Source organism: Dermacentor andersoni, chromosome 6 (assembly GCF_023375885.2).
Source record: "Dermacentor andersoni chromosome 6, qqDerAnde1_hic_scaffold, whole genome shotgun sequence".
Lineage (NCBI taxonomy): Eukaryota > Metazoa > Arthropoda > Arachnida > Ixodida > Ixodidae > Dermacentor > Dermacentor andersoni.
Window position 1 is genome coordinate 37,400,933 of NC_092819.1, and position 22,500 is coordinate 37,423,432.

General features: G+C 47.0%; 1 protein-coding gene and 1 long non-coding RNA gene across 3 annotated transcripts; one reads left to right on the forward strand and one right to left on the reverse strand.

The window, feature by feature from the left end:
* The first annotated feature begins 453 nt into the window (after window positions 1-453).
* On the forward strand, window positions 454-22,493 carry LOC126521903 (uncharacterized). 2 transcript variants are annotated; one of them, XM_055066169.2, is made up of 5 exons: window positions 454-957; window positions 2,790-2,971; window positions 4,229-4,991; window positions 13,548-13,729; window positions 21,814-22,493. In XM_055066169.2, the coding sequence occupies exons 1-3, from the start codon at window positions 613-615 to the stop codon at window positions 4,941-4,943; spliced, it is 1,242 nt and encodes a 413-aa protein (XP_054922144.2). In that variant the 5' UTR covers window positions 454-612; the 3' UTR covers window positions 4,944-4,991; window positions 13,548-13,729; window positions 21,814-22,493. The 2 variants fall into 2 exon arrangements, with proteins under 2 accessions (XP_054922144.2, XP_054922145.1); XM_055066170.2 differs by lacking the exons at window positions 454-957; window positions 2,790-2,971; window positions 4,229-4,991 and adding an exon at window positions 8,220-11,789.
* Window positions 10,002-21,817, reverse strand: LOC129382320 (uncharacterized). Its single transcript, XR_011895148.1, has 2 exons — window positions 20,475-21,817; window positions 10,002-13,747 (listed from the first exon to the last, which is right to left on the reverse strand). It is a non-coding gene; the product is annotated as an uncharacterized lncRNA (long non-coding RNA).
* Window positions 22,494-22,500: the final 7 nt, after the last annotated feature.

Genomic DNA, 22,500 nt, shown 5'->3' on the forward strand with positions numbered 1-22,500 from the left:
TATCATACGCGTATCGTCCCGACTCATCACCTCAGCCAATAATAAAAAAAGTTGGGTAATTCAACTGAATTAATTAGTGAGTCATGAGGAAAACAAAAGATTGTCTGAGTTTGTGTTGGCTATTGCGAATAGTATGCCGTTCGGTTCAATTCGCTAACGACGCCGCACCTTTTATTTTTAAATTCTTGGCTCAACTTATGCGCGACACCCTGTACGTGTCTGTGGAATATATATATATATATATATATATATATTTGACAAATGCAGGAAGGTTGACCGCAAATAGTGCCACTGGGTTGCCGGCAACACCACATGAAGTAACGAAAGTTCGTGCCTCTTTGCGCCTGCCCCTGATTCTCAGCAGAAGACAAACGCGGCCTTCGCGTTTGGTAATACCACTCGCAGCGCTGTCGAGCCGTCGTGGCAGACGCGAAGAGCCGCGAAAAGCGGAAGTTGTATTCACAGAATATCATGGAGGAACGGAAACGCTCTTTCCTCCGTGCATACATTACGTAGCGTCATGCGGAGGGCGGACATCACGCGCGTACTCGCAACGGACGGGCGCGTTTCGTTCGTCGACGCGGTGTCTCGCCCGAGGCGTAGCCAACGTTAATGGGTGCCTCAATTTGTTCGACTAAACCGACGACGGAACCAGGAGCGACGCCCGGTTCCATGGCTTCCAGCAAAGGCGGCGCCGCGCCCTTTGGAGACCACGTCGAAGTCGTGCAGGGCGACCGCATCAGGCCGAAAGCCATCTACCGCCGCCGAAGGTTCCGGCTTAGTAAAGTTGACTCCACGCGCTATCGGTGGCGCTGCACTGTGTCTAGATGCTCGTCGCGACTCATGACTGACAAGTTCGGTGACAAGCACGTGCTGTACAGCTTCAAGGATCACGATGAGAATGAACACCGCGCTGCCGAAGAAAGGCGACACTCCGATAAATCTTTCAGAACTGAGGTAAGTGCGTAGGTGTAAGATCGATCCATATAATCTAACACGTTGAAGCCAAATAACTCTGAATGCTTTATAATTGTTGGCTATTGCGCAAAAAATGTCGAGTTCTAGGACGACGCCAGCGCGAATATCTTTTTTATACTGAATCGCTAAGCGTTACCCTACCTCTACGGCAAAACGAAACTATGTGCGACACCGCAGCATTTGTGTCTGACGTCAGCGCTTCTCATTGCGGAAAAGATTATGTGGATATGATACTAACATACTAAGAATACTATATATACACGTGGTTCTATCGTCTGTGTTCGCCACAAGTACAGCGTTTCAGTGGGAAGAATGTGGAGTGCTTCTATTTGCAAAAACTTCGTCGTTCTTCATTCGAAGAAAAGCTTTGGTTTCGTATACTCGTAATAAGCTTCTCGAAGCAAATTTTTTGCTGCATGTTCAACATTTCGCATTCGATTTCTGCCATTAAACTTTTTAAAAGACTGTCACACAGAAGCAAAAACAATTGCCCAGTATACCTAAAATGATGTTATTGCCCATTCTATATTTGGCGACACTCATCATAGCAAGTGTTGAGACTTGTTTACGCGCTCTAGAAAGTACGTGATAAGACTTATCAGTTGTAAACTTTAAGCGCTCAATGTTGCGATTGCGCCACGCAGGGCAAATGAACCACAAGGAACTATAAAGAAAGATAAGCTTGTTCAGCAAACCATGGCAAATTGCAGGAAAATCCGCATAGCCTAATCATTACAAGTCTTATTGAACGACTGCTAACAATTTTTGGGTTTACTGCTTCTCCTCGTGACACTCACCTTTAAGATCGCAAAACTCACATCTCACATGTGACACCTTGAAGTCGCCGTTGGTCACATGACTGCAGGTCTCGTCTGTCTTCGTTGTTGCGCGTTTGCTTTCGTTCACCCATGGTTCTTAAGAGGAAGCTCAACTGAGGTGCTCCAATCTAAATACATGTAAAAGAATATTTCGTCTTAGCAACCACTGCAGCTAATTTGACGAGGTCTGTTGCATTTAAAAAAAATACTTAAAATCTAGTGACTGTTGGTTTCGAATTTTTTATTTAGATCATTACATTTTTATTAAAAATTGGCAAGAATCGAAAATTTTGTGAAAACGAAACTATCAAGTTTACTACTCTATACCTCAACAAAAAAATAGGATATCACAATTTTCTGAATTGCATCTGATAGTACATCTAAAGCGGAAAAAATTCATATGTTACACACGAATCTAGAAAAAATCACTAATATGGAAATACAGCTTTTGCAGAACCCCTGTACACAACGTAACAAATTCACGTAAGATATAAATTTATATATAGATTTTGTCCGCTTTGCGAAATCTAATGGATGCCATTGAAAGAACCGTGATATCTGTTATTGATGCAGAGCTATTAATTTGTAAACTTCGTGCTACTATATGTTCAAACTTTTGAATTTGAAGATATTTTCAACAAATTCAGGCGTAAATCGAAATTTCGCTTCAATACGTCATTAGAATTTAACTTTCTCTTTCAAATGGAACAACTTTCGTTAACATCGGTCTAGGGGTTATATAAGAAAAACGTTTTTGCGTTTTACATGTATTTGAATAGGTCGCGTCGGAGTTTGGGCCCGGGCTAAAGCTTCCTGTTCATCAACGATCGTTGTTGTCGTTGTTGTTGTTGTTGTTGTTGTTGGTGGTGGTGGTGGTGGTGGTGGTGGTGGTGGTGGTGGTGGTGGTGGTGGTGGTGGTGTGTCTGTGCTTATATGTGCGTGCCTTTCTGCGCTCGATGCATAAGTGGCGCTCAAGATCGCGTGTCCGTGCAGGTAATGAAAAAGGTCGGCGAATTCCTCTACGTGCTGGAGAAGACTGTCGGAGACATCAAGTGCTGGCGCTGCCGGTACGTCAAGTGCTCCGGACGGTGCCGCACCAGCCTCGACGGCGAGCAGCTGCTGCACGGGCCAACGACACACACGTGCCAGTCACCTGCCCGGGAAGAGCAAGCCAGGTGCGTTGCTCCTGTCCTCTGTATAAGGAAAAACGTTGAGAGACGCTAGGAATTTGCCTGAATGATGGAAGTTTGTGCACACACACGATAAGAGCACAGCTCGTTGGTCTCATATAAACAAGAACGAGTAAGTTGTATAACCGCTGATGCAAAACACTTCCAGAAGGGAGCGGAGGTGGAGGAACCTAGTCAGCGAGTACGCGATGCATGAGGTAAAGAAAAAAGAAAAAAAAGGGAGCAAGCCATCGAAAGGCTTTTAAGCAATAGGCAAGCTTGTGAGAAGTTTTTCGACAAGTTTCCACCTTTGTAGCAGCAACAATTAATCTCTCGATCGCTCGCTTACAAGTGCAGCTGACATCAGCAGTTGTACTGTTACCTCAAACTTCTTCAGGCGTGCACGGGCCCGGATAACATATTCCGTGATGCGTTTCCCCTACGATTCTCATATAACGCATCACCATGGCAGTCAAAGAATGATTAATGTTGCGTATGGGATCCAAAAGCCAGTTTGATGGATATCTCCAATGTGCGTGACCTGAACAATCGAAATGTTACAGCACCAAGCGAAAAGAAATTGTATTTACACCAGTGTCTTTCGTTTATCCACCGCAGTGGGACTGCTTCAGCATTCAAACAGGTTTTATAATAATTGCCGGTGTCATCTCGGGTGCATCCGTATCGAAAGGTAAAATGCAATGGCTTCTGAAGCCAGACGTAAACTTGGGAGCATTCTGAGAGAAAGCTGCTATCACTGCGATGAAATTGTAAGCACTAAATGTAATGATGCATTCTAGTAAAAGCCGCCCGTTAGAGTGACGCAGTATTCTTGACTATGCAGGCGGCAATAGGGAATCCTGTACTTGCACTTATTGTGAGGGCTTAAATTAAGAAAGCGCCGTGTATGCGTACGAAACGCAGTAATGTTGATATATTCGTACGACTAGCTATTATGGTGCGCTGAGGAGTATGGACACGCAGGATAGACGGTACACAGCTTGACCGTTTAAAACAGACTGAGTAGCCAGAAACAAACCAAGGCCTGACCTATATAACGTTTGGCTACAAAACGACGCTGGCAGTAAGCTGAAATTAAGTTACTGGCCTACGCAACAGTAATGAGCAGTAAACGAATCACTTCAAAGATTTCGTGTTTCGCATTCCTCTCTTTGATGGCCTGTCAGATGTCGTGAGCGTCATCGTGTTGTTGAGGCCTCCATGCCACTCGGACGCGAGGGCTAAAATATCTCTCTTTTGCAGGCCGCCGCAGGACCAACCTCTCTCGAGTCAAGACACGCCTGCAGATCTAAGCCAGGGTGTGAAAGGCACCAGCACAGGTGCTAGTGAACGCCAACAGGAGCAGCACGGAGACAATGCAGCCGAGCATGCAGAATATTTGTCATTGCATAGCCCTGATGTTATCTTGTGTGAAGAGTATTCGCCTCGCCCTCGAGCATCATCGGCAGCCGTTAATGTGAGTCCCACTAAATCGGATGCAGAAGTAGCTGGAGTACCAGAGGAGGACGTAGGCCCATCACAACACGTCCGGAGCCTATTCGGCAGTCACAAACAGACCAGCGGAACAGAGAAATCTCGGTCGGCCGCCACGTGTGTCGAGGAAGCCGACATGGTTGAGTCATTTCACGGTGACAGTGACGATGACGCATTGGACGAGGACAATCGATGCTCGAGAAGAGGTGACGACGAATACAACGAGGCCGAGGGCCAGCTACGTTCGCGCATGAGATGCAGTGGTCAGACCATCGGGAGTCCCGCGAAATCCGTGCAAGCGCTGGAAATGATGTCCACCTCGTGCACTTGCGCCGAGCAGAAGCTCCGAGTAGCTGTTTATGAGCAGCTTTCCACCGTGCTAAGCATGGAGGCAAAGTTGCTGAAGGAGCAGGCGCGCAACGAGGACCGCAGAGGCAGGCTGCTCGAAAGCCAGATGAAGGAAGGGCCCTCTGCGGCACAGTGATTGTCCACCAGGCGGTTGGGCCGCCGCTCCAGCAACTGACACAAAGGCGTGAGTGAACGACCGTAAGGCGCAACACAGCAGCTCGGTGGCTACGTAATGAGATGCATCTGGCAAGAGTCGGCTGCTCTCGTTACCGCTGTTCGCGTCTGACTGTCACGTGTGTGCTACCCTTGCTCCAAGCAGGGTGACAAAAAAAAAACCGTTTAATAGTAAAATGTGGAGAATGTGTGGTGAGACTTCGTGGTCTCAAATTCTCTGTATGATGACTATGAAAATTCACGCAGCAATAAGTCTGTGGGTCACGGACACCGTTCTTTTTTTTGTTGTTGCAGGCCTCTAAAAGCGCGCAATCGCAAGACATTTCTCGTTCAGCACGTGCCCCGGAAATATCCTCGGAAAGCTAGCCACGATTGTGAGATGCGATCCGCCGTGGTTCCTCAGTGGCTATAGCGTTGGGCTGCTGAGCACGAGGTCGCGGGATCGAATCCTGGCCACGGCGGCCGCATTTCGATGATGGCGAAATGCGAAAACACCCGTGTACTTAGATTTAGGTGCACGTTAAAGAACCCCAGGTGGTCAAAATTTCCGGACTCCTCCCTACGGTGTGCCTCGTAATCAGAAAGATGCTTTGGCACGTAAAACCCCATAACCTTTTAATTGTGAGATGCGGAATCGCATTGTCCTGTGAATAATATGCAGCTTTCCCCGCCAAGAGAGACAGAGATAAACGGGGTGGGAAAGGCAGGGAGGTTAACTGGAACAGATCCTGGTTTGCTACCCTGCACCTTGGATAGAGTAAGGGTAAATAAAAGACTGAAAAGAAAAGCGGAGACAAAAAGCAAATGCACGAAAAAGAAATAGAGGAGGTTAGGAAAGTCCGTGAGAACCACAGTCTCTTTAATAGGCCACTCGAACGCAAAAATTATAAGAGTGCCTTGACCGACTTATTGTGTGACGACTGCATAGGCCGGCGTTCCAGGACAGATCTGCTCCGAAAGCGGCCGGTCATCAAAGCGAGCCAGCGTGGTCTCGAGTGACTGCCGGTCTGCGCTGTATGGGGGACAAAGGCCGAGAACTTGTTCAATAGTTTCCTCGCTGCCGCAGTGGTCACACGCAGCACTATCTTCCCTTTTGATGCGGAAAGCAAATAACTTTATTGTAAAAGCGACGCCAAGCCACGGTCAATATATTTCAAGACCCTAGCCGGTGGTGAAAAAGAACTACATGCCTCCACGCGCTCTTTTACTTGACCTTACGTTTCTCCGGAAACAAGAAAAATGAATTCCGACGTGCGAGTGCATTAGCTGTTCTGGCGCTGTGCTGCATCTTCTACTGGGCGCTGCCCTCTCACAAGGGCGTGCCTTACACAAGCAAATACGGTATATTGCTTTCCCGTCTGATCTGGCTCTTCCTATTTCGGGATGAGGGATTGAGAATTGTTAATTCCACGCAGCTTATGTGCTTGCTCGCATAGTTTTCACTTTAGTTGCGGCAGGATTAATGAGCACGTGACAAGAACAGATTCAATTTGAAAGAAGAACGCAGAGCACTGGTTCCTTTTTGCTATTTGTTCTCAACTAGTGGTTAACGTGTTTTCCATTTTTTGTATTCTGGTTTATTCTTTCGGGCTACTCTATTCTTGGCCAATCCTCCAGAAGGGTAGACGATATTTCCACATAGTGACAATTAACCTACTCGGTCCTCGGAGACCTGAACTCAACTTTTTACTTGTGATGACTTAGAATACCAGCTGTCAGCGCTTGCTGAGTGAATATTTTGTAACTATATGGCAAAGTTCTCTTTCACGATGTTGGAATTGAGGTGACTAGCGCCAGGGCAACTTTAGCACCGTATGCTACTGAAAACTTTCACAAGAATCCTGAAGAGGACTTGACGGAGTAATTGCTGAATGATAATCCACTTAAATAAAGATTTGCCTACACGCGAAGCCATATCTTTCACAGCGTCGCGCTTTAAGTATATTATAACCTAAAACAAGTGGCATCGCTAAGCACACAAAGCTATGGGCACCCACGAAAATGCTTCGTGATTGTTTGGCGTCCCTTTGCTAAGCGCCCACTCTATACTGTATAGTCAATTGCACAACACCGTCAAATGTAGAGACAATCTTTCGGCTAGCATGACGCCAACCACGGCAGCCCGTTTCCGTTTACACACAGCTTAATTTCGATTGACCTTTTAATGGCCGAGACGTTTTTCGGTCGTGCTAGGACAAGTGTGTGTGTGTGTGTGTGTGTGTGTGTGTGTGTGTGTGTGTGTGTGTGTGTGTGTGTGTGTGTGTGTGTGTGTGTGTGTGTGTTTGTGTGTGTGTGTGTGTGTGTAGCCAGACCGAACGAACGTGGACCTTAGTACAGCCCAGCGCAGAAGCCTGGATACTCCGTAGTACTACGGCGATATACTACAACGGAGACAAGTACCCTAACAGTTGAAGCACTTTCAGTCTCAGTTTGGGCAGGTGTCTAAGGTAGAAAAAGTAGGTAGTGTACTTTAATCTGGCAGCCGCACTTTCGACTCTAGTCACGCTAAACCTGGCGGTGTGCCTCGGCGTAAATAAAGATGCTCCAGGCGTCTGCTTGAAAGCCGCGCTGCGAGTTAAGATATTTTGCTATTTTTGTGATGAATGAAACAATGTACCAGAAAAATATAGCAATCTGCGTAGCCACTGTAAACACGTCATGTTTCTTAGGTTGGCGCCTTCGAATCGAGAATCTGATATCGTATAGGTGACCTGCGCTTAACGAGAGTCTATCCTAAACAAAGGATGCCCACATGTTGGCTTGCAATACCTCGTTTCCCGTATATCTCATAAAGAAACTTCGCATCTGTTTCTTGCATCCTTAAAATGCGCTCGTTGACTGGACCTCTTGTGACATGTCCCTGCGACGCTGCAAGGTACGCCCAGGTGGAGGAATCGCCAGCCGTTATCACAACGATAAAGCCGCCTGTAGCTATTCTACCACCGCACCATGGAGTGTCGTTCGCATAGTGATCGCATGTTCAACGTATAGACCTTTAAAAATATGAATGGCATAGAAATAATTACTTTATGTGAATCGTTCTTGTGCCGCTTGATTGTTATAAACACCGGGTCTCAACACGTTTAACTTTCCCAAACGTTTAACTTTTATTATCCCACCAAACAAAATCCACCAAAATCACCACCAAAGTCAAAGTTCGCATGATGTCAGCTGCGAAATGTAATCTTGCTTCTTTTCCATGCAGCACGTTTAACACGAATTTTATCAAACGCCGTTATCTGTCTGATGTGTGTACAGTGCCCAGCGATTGAAGTACGATACTCGGAGTTCGTGGCTGCCAGCCTTTATTTATTTTTATGTTGTTGTTCTTTTTTTGCGTCACCTGTGGCCACTGGGAACACAGAGTCTGATGCATTTTTGTGTCACATCAGAACGAGAGCCTGTGTGAGGCATTTTGATTGCACTTTGTACCCCCAGCGATCACCTGTATAGCGCTCGCCGGTGGCGCTGAAAAGCTCCTGCCACCATGCGCTCCCGATACCCCCTTTCAATCGGTGAGCATCGCATACGTGTGTAACAGCCTCTTGTATCAACAAAAAGTGCTGCTCCCTATATTGCATGTGAGAAAATACGTGTGTCTAACATCCTGACCATGAAAAAAAGAAATCCATCACATCTATTCATTCTTTTCGCCTTTGGCTCGCACATCGCTGTGCCAACGCGCAGGCATCGGCAACGCTCGGCGTTTACCGACGATAAGAAAAGATTAGAAACGAACAAAGAGAATGGCGCAGAGATAATTCCCGTCGAGACGTGTTCATTTCCAAGGCGCAGTAAGGTTTCACGTCATGGAGCGCCAAAAAGTAGCGTATGAGAATATGGGAAACTGATAAAAGCCGGTCCGCGAGCGCACTTATTGTCGCGGCAAAGAGATATCAGAGTTGAAGATAAGCGAGAGAGTATATTACAGTACGGCCGTAGAGAAACGTACGGATCTCTGTCGCGGTCTAATTAAGATGCGCTGCTGGAAGTGCTGTACTTAGTACGCTGTAATTAACTCGCAGTCTGCTGGGCGTGCTCACCGCGCTTATCGCACATTACGGCAGCTGCAAAGAGGATCTCGCACGACGACACGTCGATCAAGAAGGAAGCGTGACTGGTGTGCTGCAGTCTATCTGCAACCAATTTTAGGCCAACGTTGGAGAAAGAACGCCCCCTTCACGCTGTCGTGACTACTCAAAAGAAGACTTAAGGCTTAGTAACGTGAAAGCATGTAAGTTGAGCAGTGCATTTTAGGAATGCAACGCCAACTTTGTTCAATTTCTTGGCTACGAAGGATCCGCTGATGACCGAGTAGTCGGCTCCTGTTCAAACTCGCTTTAAAACGGCACAAAGACACGAAGAAATTAATTTCGTTTGCTATAAAGTACTAAACAGGCCCTGAAGGCGTATATTTGTTGGACTGAAGATAATTAGATAGTGTTTGTCGTTTCGTTGCGTATCTCCGTACACAACAGAGCCGGCAACCAGGTGGCACATCTGGAGGTGTAGCAGAGATGGCTGCAGGTACACTTTCGGTATCTTCGACTGGTCGCCTCCATCCCCCGAAGTAGCGTCGGGCAGATCCTGCGTTCCCCGAACTCAGAGGTAGAGGACAAGCACGTAAGCCGAACGTGTGACTCGCTCTCCGAGGAGTCAATGGCAGATTAGAAACCACGTGACTACTGCCAACGTCCCTAGTTTCGCATAAACAAAGCTCTCCGCGCTACCGGGATAACCGGCGGACGCAGCTTGGAACGACCGCTCGTTGAGACGCCAGCCTGCAGTGGCCTAGGTTGCCTAGGTTACGCTGGACCGTCACCAACATCAGCGACGCTCTGCTGTGATGACGTTGCGGGGAACGCTTCAATCTCGACGACTGCTCACAGGACAGGGCTCGGGGCGCTGGAAGATGGAGGAGAGCGATCGAGAAGAACCAGCCGAACGCAGGGCGCGAACCCTGTTTCAACGTCACCTTCGAGATCGCGCCCGAGCGCTAAGACATGACCAGCCGAAGGTGTCATTTGTTCCATATATCATTTTTAAATTTTTTTTATTCAAATTACCATACAGGGCTCTGTTTGACGCGTTGGCTAAGGGGGACTGGTACAGTACAATGGGAACGCAAAACATAAACAAACAAACCTAGAACGAACTGCATATAAAAATACAGACATCAATAAAAATACGGACAAAACTATAGGCATAAATTCACACATTTCAGGTGAGACTGCTATACAATATGCAAGAGCTATATGAAGATGCGTGCTAAAAAATTGCAAGCACGAGAACTACTATTATGAAAAAAGACAAGGGAATTTCCCACGGACAGTGCACATGGCTGTATCGTGTTTACCAACGCATATTAATGAACATTGCAGAAACACGCAAAGAAGAAACAATAAAATCTACTGATCTAGTTCACCTCGTTACGTGTGTGGTTAAATGCTGGCGAAATTTTTGTTTCTCAGATTCGGCGACGGTGACACCTCGGAGATCATTCCAGAGGCGAATGGCGCATTGAAAGTCACCGTCGTGCCGTAGATGCGAATTAAGCTTAGATTATTATGTAATCTGCGTGACGTACAAGGTGGAAGAGGCAGACGTAAAGTAGAAAATCAGACAATGTAAACATAGCCTTCGTTTTAGTCTGTTATGTTAAACGAATGGAAACGTTATCGAAACGAAACGAGCGGGCCTGTTCTGTGCATATTCTTGATAGGTAATTAGATAATTGTGGCAGGGTGACCAGATAGGAGCTGCATACTCAAACTATGGACGGACGAGTATTTCAAAAGTCAATTTGCGAACGTCATTCGGGCAGTTGCTCAAGTTACGGCGTAGGTATCCTAAAGATCTGCGACTACTAGCGCAGACAGTGTGGACGTGAGAAGACCAAGAAAGGTTCGGTGATACAATAAATACCTACTAGGTGCTACAAAGATAAGACATGAGATAGACGACTGTCATTAATGTGGGATTGATCTTTTGTTCTGTCAATTAAGGGAGCGTACTGGTTCACCTACGTGCACAGTCTGTGTCTGAAATGGTACCAAATTTCATCGACTGACCTGCTGTAAAACGAAGGAAAAATTCAAAGTTATAAATTGATTTATATTCGTCATTTAGTCGGTTATATATATATATATATATATATATATACATATATATATGACGCATGCGGGAAGTGCAGCGCAAATTGTGCCACTGCGTGGCCGGCCGCATCACATGAAGTTTACCAAGTCACCCACCCCGTTGAAGTTTGAATGGAGCTTATAAAACTCGTGATCCCTGCTAACACTGCTGTTGCCAGCCGCAAGGCCTCGCAAGCATAAACGAATAGGTGTTCTTGCCGTCTGTGCGCCTGCTACTGATACGTAGCAGACGACACACGCGACCTTCGCGTTTGGTGACACCACTCGCAGCGCTGTCGCGCCGTCGTGGCAGACGCGAAGAGCCGTTCGCTCGTCTTATCACAGAATATCATGGAGGAACGAAACACTCTTATCGCCGCGCATAGCTTGCTTATCTTCATGCGGAGGGTGGACATCACGGGCGTACTCGCAACCGACGAGCGCGAATCATTCGTCGACGTGGTGTCTCGCCGGAGGCGTCGCCAACGTTATTCGGCGCCTCATTTTGTTCGACTGAACCGACGATGCCCGGTTCCATGGCTTCCAGTATAGGCGGTTCCGCGCACTCCGGAGACCACGTCGAAGTCGTGCACGAACACTTCAAGGAACACGATGAGGCCGAACACCGCGCTGCCGAAGAAAGGAAACACACCCATAAAACCTTCAGAAATGGGGTAAGTGGGCAGGTTGACGATCGATCCGTATAAACTAACACGTTAAAGCCAAATAACTGTGACGGCTGGATGCCTTTTGGCGATTGCGTAAAAAACTGACGAGTTCTAGGACGACGCGATCAAAACGTGAATATTTTTTAAAAACTGAATCTCTAAACCTTAACCTGCCTCTAACGCAAAACGAAACTATGTATGACACTGCAGCATTTGTGGTTGACGTCAGTGCTTCTCATTGCGGAAAAGAATATGTGGATAGGGTACTTGCATAATAAGAATACTATATCTACAGCTGGCTCTATCGTCTGTGTTCGCCCCAACTACAGCGTTTCAGTAAGAAGAATGTGCAGTCCTTCAATTAGCAAAAATTTCGTCGTTCTTCATTCGAACAAAAGCTTTGGTTTCGTATACTCGTACTAAGCTTCTTGAAGCAAATTCTTTCCTGCATGTTCAACATTTCGCATTCGATTTCTACCATTATACTTTTTAAAAGAATGTCACACAGAAGCAAAAACCATTGCTCAGAATACGTAAAATGCTGTTATTGCCCAATCTATATTAGGCGACACTCATCGTAGCATGTGTTGAGACTTGTTTAAGCGCTCTAGAAAGTACATGATAAGACTGATCAGTTGTAAACTTAAAGCGCTCAATGTTGCGATTGTGCCACGCAGTACATGTGAACCACAAAGGACTATAAGGAAAGATAAGCTTCTTCAGCAAACCATGGCAAATTGCAGGAAAATCCGCGTATCCTACTCATTACCAGTCTGTTTGAACGACTGCTAACAATTTTTGGGTTTACTGCTTATCCTCGTAAGACTCACCTTTAGGATCGCAAAACTCACATCTCACATGTGCCACCTCGAAGACGCCGTTGGTCACGTGACTGGCGGTGTTGTCTTCCTTCGTTGTTGCGCGTTTGCTTTCATTCACCCAATTACTCTTCAATTGGAAGCTTTATCTCGGGTGCGCCTATCTAAATTCATGTAAAAGGATAATTCATATTTCTAGGCAACCACTGCAGTAAATTTGATGAGGTCTGTTGCATTGAAAAGAAAAACTTAAAATCTAGTGACTGTTGGTTTCGAATTTTTTATTTAGTCGTGAACTTTTTATTAAAAAGTAGGAAAAATCAAAAATTTCAAGAAAACGAAACAATGAAGTTTACGACTCTGTAACTCAGCAAGGGAAAACGATATGACAATTTTGCGAATTGCATCGGATAGTACATCTAAAGCGGACATAATTGATATGCTACACGTGAATCTACAAAACATCACTAATATGGAAATACAACTTTTGCAGAACCCCTGTACACAACGTAACAATTTCACGTAAGGTATAAATTGATATATAGAATTTGTCCGCTTTGCGAGATCTAATGGATGCCATTTAAAAACATTGATCTCTTTTATTGATACAGAGCTATAATTTGTAAACTTCGTGCTCCTGTATTTTTCACATTTTAGAATTTTTGAAGATCTTTTAAACAAAATTCAGGCCTTAAATCAAAATTTCGCTTCAAACATTCACTAGAATTTAAACTTTCTTTTTCGAATGCAACAACTTTCGTTAAAATCGGTCCAGAGGTTATTCAAGAAAACCGTTTTTGCGTTTTACATATATTTGAATCGGTCGCGTTGAAGTTGGGCCCGAGCTAACGCTTCCTCTTAATCGACGATCGTTGTTGTTGTTGTTTTTGTTGTTGTTGTTGTTGTTGTTGTTGTAAGTGCCGAGCAAGATCGCGTGTCCGTGCAGGTTACGAAAAAGGTCGGCGAATTCCTCTACGTGCCGGAGAGGACTGTCGGAGACATCAAGTGCTGGCGCTGCCGGTACATCAGCTGCCCCGGACGGTGCCGCACCAGCCTCGACGGCGAGCAGCTGCTGCACGGGCCAACGGCACACACGTGCCAGTCACCTGCCCGGGCAGAGCAAGCCAGGTGCGTTGCTCCTGTCCTCTGGATAAGAGCAAACGTTGAGCGACGCTAGGAAATTTGCCTGAATGATGGAAGTTTATGCACACACAGGATGAGAGCACAGTTTGTTCGTTTAATCTAAACAGGAATGAATAAGTCGTAAAACCACTGATGCCAAAACACTTCCAGAAGCGAGCGGTGGATGAGGAACCTAGTCAGCGCGTGCACGAGGCATGAGGTAACGAAAGGAAAAAAAAAAGGAGGCTAGTTATCGAAAGGCTTTTAAGGGATCGGCAAGCTTGCGACAAGCTTTTTTCGACAAGCTTCCACCTTTACAGCAGCAATTTATTTCTCGATCGCTCGCTTACAAGTACAGCTGACATCAGCAGTTCTACTGTTACCCCAAACTTCTTCAGGCGTGCACGGGTCCGGATAACATATTCCGTGATGCGTCTCCCCTACGACTCTCATATAACGCATCGCCAATGGCAGTCAAAGAATTGTTTAGTGTGGCGTATGGGATCCAAGAGCCGGTTTGGTTGATATGTCCAATTTGCGTGTCCTGAACAATCTAAATGTTACAGCAACAAGCGAAAAAAATTGTATCTACTCCAGCGACATCCCTGTCTTTCGTTTATCCACCGCAGTGGGACTGCTTCAGCATTGAAAGGGGTTTTACAATGATCGTCGGCTTCACCTTGGGTGCATCCGTATCGACAGGTAAAATACGATGGCTCCTGAAGACGATGAGCAAAACGAGAACAACGTGAAAGCAGGAGCCAACGTTTCGAGAAGTGGACTTGTTTTGCTCATCGTCTTAAATTTCCATCTCTCGCCTGCCCCGTGTTTTCAATGGCTTCTGAAGCGAGAAGAAAACTTTGGAGCATTCTGAGAGAATGCTGCTATCATTGCGCTGAAATGATAAGCACTAACCGTAATGATGCATTTTAGTAAAGGTATCCTGTTAAAGGGACGCAGTATTCTTGACTATGTAGAAGGCAATACGGAATCCTGTAGTTGCACTGATTGTGAGGGCGACAATTAAGAGAGCACCGTGCATGTGTACAACATGCAGGAATCTTTATAGATTCGTGTGACTAGCTATTATGGTGGGCTCAGGAGTTTGGACACGCACGATAGACAGGTTGACCGTTTAAAACAGACTGAGTAGCCTGAAACAAACCAAGGCCTGACCTATATAACATCTTGTTACAAAACGATGCTGGCAGTGAGGTGCAATTAAGGTATACCTACTCAAGAGTAATGAGCAGTAAACGAATCACTTCAAAGATTTCGTGTTTCGCATTTCTCTGTGTGATGGCCTGTCAGATGTCGTGAGCGTCATCGTGTCGTTGAGGGCGGAAGTTATTGCTGACAGCTTTTGGAGTGTATCCCTTGAGAAAGGGCCATTGTATCTTTAAAATCGGGCAGAAAGTTTTCCGTCTTCCGAAAGGCAATACAAAACTTAGAAACGCTATATGTCATCTCATCGTTTCGTGCGGAAGGCTGTAAATGGGGAGGCGTACGAGCGACACTGGTTAATGTACTCGGAGTCCAAAGCTTCCATTTACTGGTTCATGCGCAAACTATTTTCGATTTCAAGCAACTCAAGTGCTTTCACCACGCACGGATTTTTTGATTGGAAAAGAGCAGAAGAAAAGGTTTGCGCACATGAAAATAGCGTCGAGCACTGGAACTACGTGCCAGCACGGCTCGCCCGCTCTAACTCGAGCAGCACAATTGACAAGGAGCTGGTTAATCATCTTGTCACTGAGATCGCTTACTGGACAGAGGTGTTAAAGCGCGTAGTCATTGTAGTTAAGCTTCTAGCCGAGCGCAACCTTCCGTTTAGGGCAGTGAGTGAGTGAGTGAAACAACTTTATGTGGTCCACTATAGACGCAAGCAAACTCAACGTCACCTGGCTAGACTCACTCGGGGACCATCAGGTGAAACCTGACGGCCCTCTCGCGAGCCCTCTGGACTGCCAGGAATTGAGAAGTCTGGTCCTGGGCCCTACTGAGCTTCATCATTTCCTCTTGGGTGGAAGGGGGGCCGGCAGAGGCGACGCCCCGCAGGGCACCACACAGAGGGCATTCCGGGCTTGGGAACAGTTCGGGGTACATTTTGTGCAGCGCCGCGGGGCTCGGGTAAGTGCTTGTTTGCAGAAGTCTGAGAGTGACTGCCTGGGCACTACACAGCGAGGAGTGAGGGGATTTTTGGTTCACCGAGAAATGGCAATCATGTGGGAATGCTTGAGACCATTGGCAAGTTTGATCCCTTTCTAGAGGAGCACATAAAACGCTACGGGAACAAAGGAAAAGGTCACCCATCATATCTGTCAAAAACCATTTGTGATGAACTTATCGAGCATATGGCAAAAGCTGTCAAAGAACGTCTTGTTGACGAAGCGTAGAGGATAGGATGCTCCTCGTTATCGTCGCCGACCTGGCTAAGTACCACGCCCATACCTCTGTCGCTTGCGTCGCATTGAACTATGAATTCATTTGTGTAGTCTGGCGCGCGAAGCACAGGACGAGAAACTAATAGCGTTTTCAAACTTTGGAAAGCGTTCTCTTTGTCCTTATCCCAGTGTACGTTACTCGGTGCTCCCTTACGGAGGGCGTCTGTTAATGGACTTGCCAATTGCGAGTAATTCGGAATGTACCGTTGATAGTACCCCACAAGTCCCAAAAATTAACGAAGGTCCGTTTTCATGCACGGCTGAGAAAATTCTTCAATCGTAGCTATTTTCAGCTCAGCCGGCCGTCTCATGCCCTGACCGACAACATGGCCCAGATAAGTAACCTGCGAACAACCAAACCTACACTTTTCCGCTTTCATCGTTAAGCCGGCTTCCCGCAACCGTGAGAACACCTGTTTGAGGTGCGATACGTGTTGTTCCCAGCTGTCCGAAAAAATGGCCATATCATCAAGATAAGGAGAGGCCAACTCCTGCAAGTCTTTTAGGACAATATCCATTAATTTAGAGAAGCTAAATGGTGCGTTCTTCAGCCCGAAGCTGAGTGCGAGAGGGCGAAAAGTGCCTACAGGCGAGATGAATGCGGCATAGCGGCAGGCACTTTCTGAAAGGGGAACTTGCCAGTACCCCCGCACGAGATCTATAGTTGAAATGTATTTAGCAGCGCTAACTCTTTCAATTCGTTCCTCAATGTTGGGTATCGGGTACAGCTGATCCCTAGTGATGGCATTTAACTTCGTGTAGTCAACACACGGTCGAGGGTCCTTGTTAGGGGTTTCTACGAGTATTAGCGGTGACGTGTAGTCACTCTCAGCGGGCTCAATAACTCCCAACTCTAGCATGCGCTGTATCTCTGCCTCCATAATCTCTCTCTGTCTTGGAGACACCCTCTAAGGCTTTGGTCTTACTGGTTCGGTTGATGTCAGCTCAATTTCATGCGTTATCTGTTCGGTTCTACCCGGCCGATCGCTGAATCTGTCGAGATATTCCCCTAACACCTCTTTTAGCTCATCTAGCTGCTCGGGTCTTAGAGCGTGCGAGCTTACCGAGTGTTCTACTACTTCTTCTAGGCCGATTTCAGAGTTGGAGGTCGCCCTATACTCTTTAAACTTGGTACTAGTGCCATCCGGCTCTTTGATGGTATAGTTAACGACTCCGCTCCGCTCTACATACGGCTTCATCAAATTACAGTGATATATCCTCACTTCCTTCCTGCGACCGGGCATTCTCAAAGCATAGTTAGTATCTGAAAGTTGGTGCAACACTTTAACGGGCCCGTCCCAGTGAACTTCAAGCTTGTTCTTTCTTGAAGGTTTGAGGATCATTACCTGGTCTCCGGGGTTAATCGTACGAAGCCTCGCATTCTTGTCGTAATAGAATTTCGCGTTCTTTTGAGCTACTCCCATGTTCTTTCCGACTAGTTCTTGGGTTGCGCTTAGCCGTTCCAGTAAATTTAGCACGTATTCAACCACTGTTGGACTCTCCCCTCTTTCCTCCCACATCTCTCTTAACATTCTCAGTGGAGAACGGAGTGTCCTCCCATACACTAGTTCTGCTGGTGAGAACCCTGTCGCTTCATGTGGAACCGTTCGCAAAGCAAGCAAAGTTGCCGGCAGACAGTTCTCCCAGTCCTCCTTGTGCTTGTAACAGAGCGCTAGCAAAACTCGCTTAAGCACCGAATGCCACCTCTCTACACTGTTTGACTGAGGGTGATAGACAGAACTGTGTATTAACTTTACCCCGCACTTCTGCAAGAATGTGGAAGTCAGTGCGCACGTGAATACTGACCCTTGATCTGCCTGAATTTCGGCTGGAAACCCAACTCGTGCAAACACTGTCAAAAGCACGTCTGCTACTTCGGTGGAACTGAACTCTTTCAAAGGGATTGCTTCTGGAAACTTGGTAGTCGGACACAGCATGGTAAACAAGTACCTGTAGCCCGATTTTGTTTTTGGAAGAGGCCCCACCGAGTCTATTACAAGTCGTCTGAAAGGCTCTGTTATTAAGGGCACTACCGTCAGTGGAGCTTTCCATGTCTCTCCTGGTTTACCAGAACGCTGGCAGGCGTCGCATGATCTTACAAAGTTTTCTACGTCTTTGAAACAGCCAGGCCAGTAGTATTCCATAAGCAATCTTTCCTTTGATTTGTTTATGCCTAGGTGGCCGGACCACCCATTTCCATGACAGAGACTCAAAAGGTCCTCCCTATACTTAGTAGGTACGACTAACTGATCTAAAATCCTACCCTTTCGATCTCTGTAGTGCCGATACAACAATCCTCCTCTCTCATGTATCGTCACGTTGCGCCTAGCAATGTCTTCTTTAGCTGTGTCATGTAATTTAGCTAAGCTCTCATCATTCTTTTGCTCAGCTGCCAGTGACTCTCTATCCGCACGTAAGAGCTGATAAAAGTTCTTTGAGGCCGGTGATAATAACGACCCTGTCTCGCTTGTGAGTGCGTCAGCTTGCTCTTCCTGCAGGCTAGAACTTTGACACTCTAGTGCTACGCTCTCATTGAGCTGGTCAGCTGGCAGGCTCTCCTCAACTTTTCTTTTGTCCCTCGGGCCTAGCTCGGATTCGGGTACTGAAGTTATCTCCTTTTCTGCTTCCGCTGGAGGAGCTTGAGCATTTTCAGCCGAAAGCGCCGCGATCTTACGAGCTTGGCCTCGGGTCAATGCTTGTACTATGCCCTCTCCCAGTTTGAGCCCTTTGTCACGCAGTAACTGATTCGAACGATTCGAAAAGATGTAAGGATACTGCAGTGACAGAAATTTGGAAACTGCAGCCTCAGTCTCTAGCTCCCCGAATGGTCCATTGATTTTGACTTTGGCCATGGGCAGACACACGCTGTGTTCTTCTACAAGCTGTTTTATCCATGCTACTTCTCCGGTGAAGTCATCTACCGTCACGTAAGACGGATGGACAATGTCCATCGTGGCGGCACTGTCTCTTAACACTCGGCATGGTTTTCCATTAACTTGCAGGTCGTGAAAATATGGACTTAAAAGTTCCATATTCTCATCTTTTTCCTCCACGTAGGAGAAAACTACGCTAGACTTCTCGCAGTTTACAGCTATGTGTCCCAGTTTGTGGCATTTGTAACAGCGAATTGGTCTAAAAGATTCGAATTTTCTTTTCTGTTCTTTTTGTGCGGTTTCTCCGTTAAGTTTCTCCTCGCTCTTTTCTGCGGGCTTTTCCGCCATGTCTACAGGCTCCGATCGTCTAGTCTGCGCACCCCTTTTGAACGGAAATGGTTTCCGCGGTCCATTTCGACCGCCCCAGTTTCCGTCCTCGGCGTTCAACTTTCTACGGGTTGCGTACTCTTCGGCTAATTCGGCCGCCCTTTCCACAGTGTTTACATTCCCTCTGTCTTGCACCCACAGTTTCACAGCTTGGGGGATGGTTTTGTAAAACTGCTCTAGACACATGTATTCAATGATCATGTCTGTGCTGTCGTGCGCTTCCGCGCTTTTAAGCCACTCGACTAGGTTGGCCTTTAAGCTATATGCAAACTCCGGATATCCCTCGCTATCTTTCTTGCCTGTGCTCCTAAACCTTTGCCGAAAAGCTTCGGCTGAAAGGCGGTATTTCTTCAGGAGAATAGCCTTAACTTTTGCATAATCATATGCATCCTGTGCACTCAATCTGGCGATTACTTCCGCCGCCTCACACGGCAACATAGACAGCAACCGCTGTGGCCATGTACTCGGGCCGAAGTTCATCTTTTCGCAAGTCCTTTCAAAATTGCTTAGGAACAAGCCTATGTCGGTCCCGACCTCAAATGGCTTCAATAGCCTGTCCATGCGGTACGATTCTGCCTCACTTGATCGTCCCAGAGCGCCTTCACATCCTTGAGACAACTCCAAACGTTTGCTTTCAAGTTCAAGTTGCATTTTTCTTAACTCGCGATCTTTATCGCGTTCCTCTCTCTCGTTTTTTCTCTGTCCCGTTCTTCTCTTTCTCTTTCCCGTTTCTCTCTCTTTTTGAGAAGTTCCAATCCCATTTTAATATCTTCCTCACTGGCCTGATTGGAAATTAGCTCCAATAATTCCGATTTTAGCATTTCCTTGCGCACATCTAGGCCAAGTTCCTCACCAACAATCAACAATTCGTCTCTCAGCAGTGTCCTTAACTCCATGATTGCTGCTTTTCTGCTTTGATCCTGCTCTCTAAATCTAGCTAGGAAAACACAACCTAGCTAACACTCAACAATCTAGCTTCCTTACTGTTGTAAACAGAACAACCACAAAATGAAGCCTAGAGAGTCAAAGCAAGAACCAAGCACTCACCGCAGTCACAGCACCACGTCGCAAAGTCCATCTCACCGCTGTCAGCCAGTTGTCAGGATTGGGGGCTCAATCCCATCGCTCGTGATCCTTTGTCAAGATTGGAGTCCGGCATGAATTTGAAGGTAGCTGGCTCATGCCGTCGTCCAACTTATCCACGCTGAGGACGTTGAAGAAGGGAAGAACTGCTTCTCATCGAGAACGATGAATATGGGTTTATTTACAGCATTTAAATCAGTCTAACATGACTGCTTGAGAAAAACAGTGTCAGTCCAACATGACTGCACGAGAGAACTGTGTCAGTCTAACATGACTGCTCAAGAGAAGTGTGTCCAGCATTCGCACCACAGCAGTTTTTAAACACTCGGTCTTCCCGCGATACAAGGTGACGCGAACGTTCGTTTACTCATTGTCAACTTGCCGCCGCCCCGCAGAACAGTTTACGCACACATAGGCACACACATTCCGATGTCCGGCGCCGACGTCAGAGGGGCGCCGTTCCGCAGAAGAGTTTACGCTCACATAGGCACACACATTCCAATGTCCGGGGCCGACGTCAGAGGGGCGCCGTTCCGGGAAGCTCGGAGCCATGGTGGGTAGCTCGTTGTCTTGCGTCCCGGTCGCGCTTGGGAAGCAACAAAAAACGGCTGTCCCGCGGCAGCTTGCTCATGCGTAGCAGATCAGGTCCGCGCTGGAGAGCTCGGGCACAATAGTTCGCCCACCGAACTCGTTCCGTCACAACGGCGATGGGGCTGGAGGATGGCGGCGGTTTTCAGCACGAAGCCCGCTTCATTGAACGCATCCTAGCTGCAGCGACGGAGAGTGGGGGATGCGCGTCTTGTCCCCCAGTCGTAATTGGGTGGCAATCTTGCATTGCAGCTCGCCATTCTTAACAGCGTCTCCTCATGGGATTAAGCTTAGTGGTGCAAACAAAGCCTAGCTTCAGAAGGACCGACATCTGAGCTGTGTTGTCTTTTCTACGTTCTTGTTCGTCTTGAGTGCACTAAACCTTTCCTTAAAGCCTTGCTTTGGCTGAAAACAGAATGCACATTAATCACAAAGTGAACATATGTGTTGGTGTTTACAACAGCACGCGTTTCAAGCAAGTTTTGTTGTTTTCCTTATAATAGTAACAATAATAATAATCCCGTTGATCACACATCGTTCTTTTTAATTTGGTGGAATTAATATGATACATGGCATATTTCCAGTAGTGTAGCAGGCGACAGGTGGGGGGGGGGGGGGAGTCAGTATAGAGAAAGGGGGCCTGTATGCGCATTAGACCAGGGCCCCCATTTTTTATTAATCCGGCCCTGGGGTAACATACATCTCTCTTTTGCAGGCCGCCGCACGACCAACCTCTCTCGAGTCATCACAGGCCTGCAGATCTAAGCCATGGTGTGAGAGATGCTAGTGAACACCAACGGGAGCAGCCCAGTGACAATGCAGCCGAGCATGACGATTCTTCGTCATCGCATGGCTCCGATGTTATCTCGTGCGGAGAGTATTCGGTTTCTGACCTTGAGGTTTCTGACCTTGAGCAAGCCGACATGGTTGAGTCATTTCACGATGACAGGGACGACGACGCATTGGACGAGGAGCAACGACGTCTGAGCAGAGGTGACGACGAATACAACATAGCCGAGGGCCACCTGCGTTCGCGCATGAGATGCGGTGGTCAGACCATCGAGAGTCCCGCGAAATCCGTGCAAGCGCTGGAAATGATGTCCGCCTCGTCCGCATGCGCCGAGCAGAAGCTCCGAGTAGCTGTTTATAAGCATCTTTCCACCGTGCTAAGTACGGAGGAAAACTTGCTGAAAGAACAGGTGCGCAACGAGGTCCGCAGAGGCAGGCTGTTCGACAGCCAGATGAAGGAAGGTCCCTCTGCGGCAAAGTTATTGTGCACCAGCCGGTTGGGCCGCTGCTCCTGCAACTGAAGCCTGTTTCACATGATGCGATTTTCGTCGCGCCGGAAGTGCTATTTCCGTCGTTTGCAATGAAAATCGCAGTCGCAGTGCCGACCCCCCCC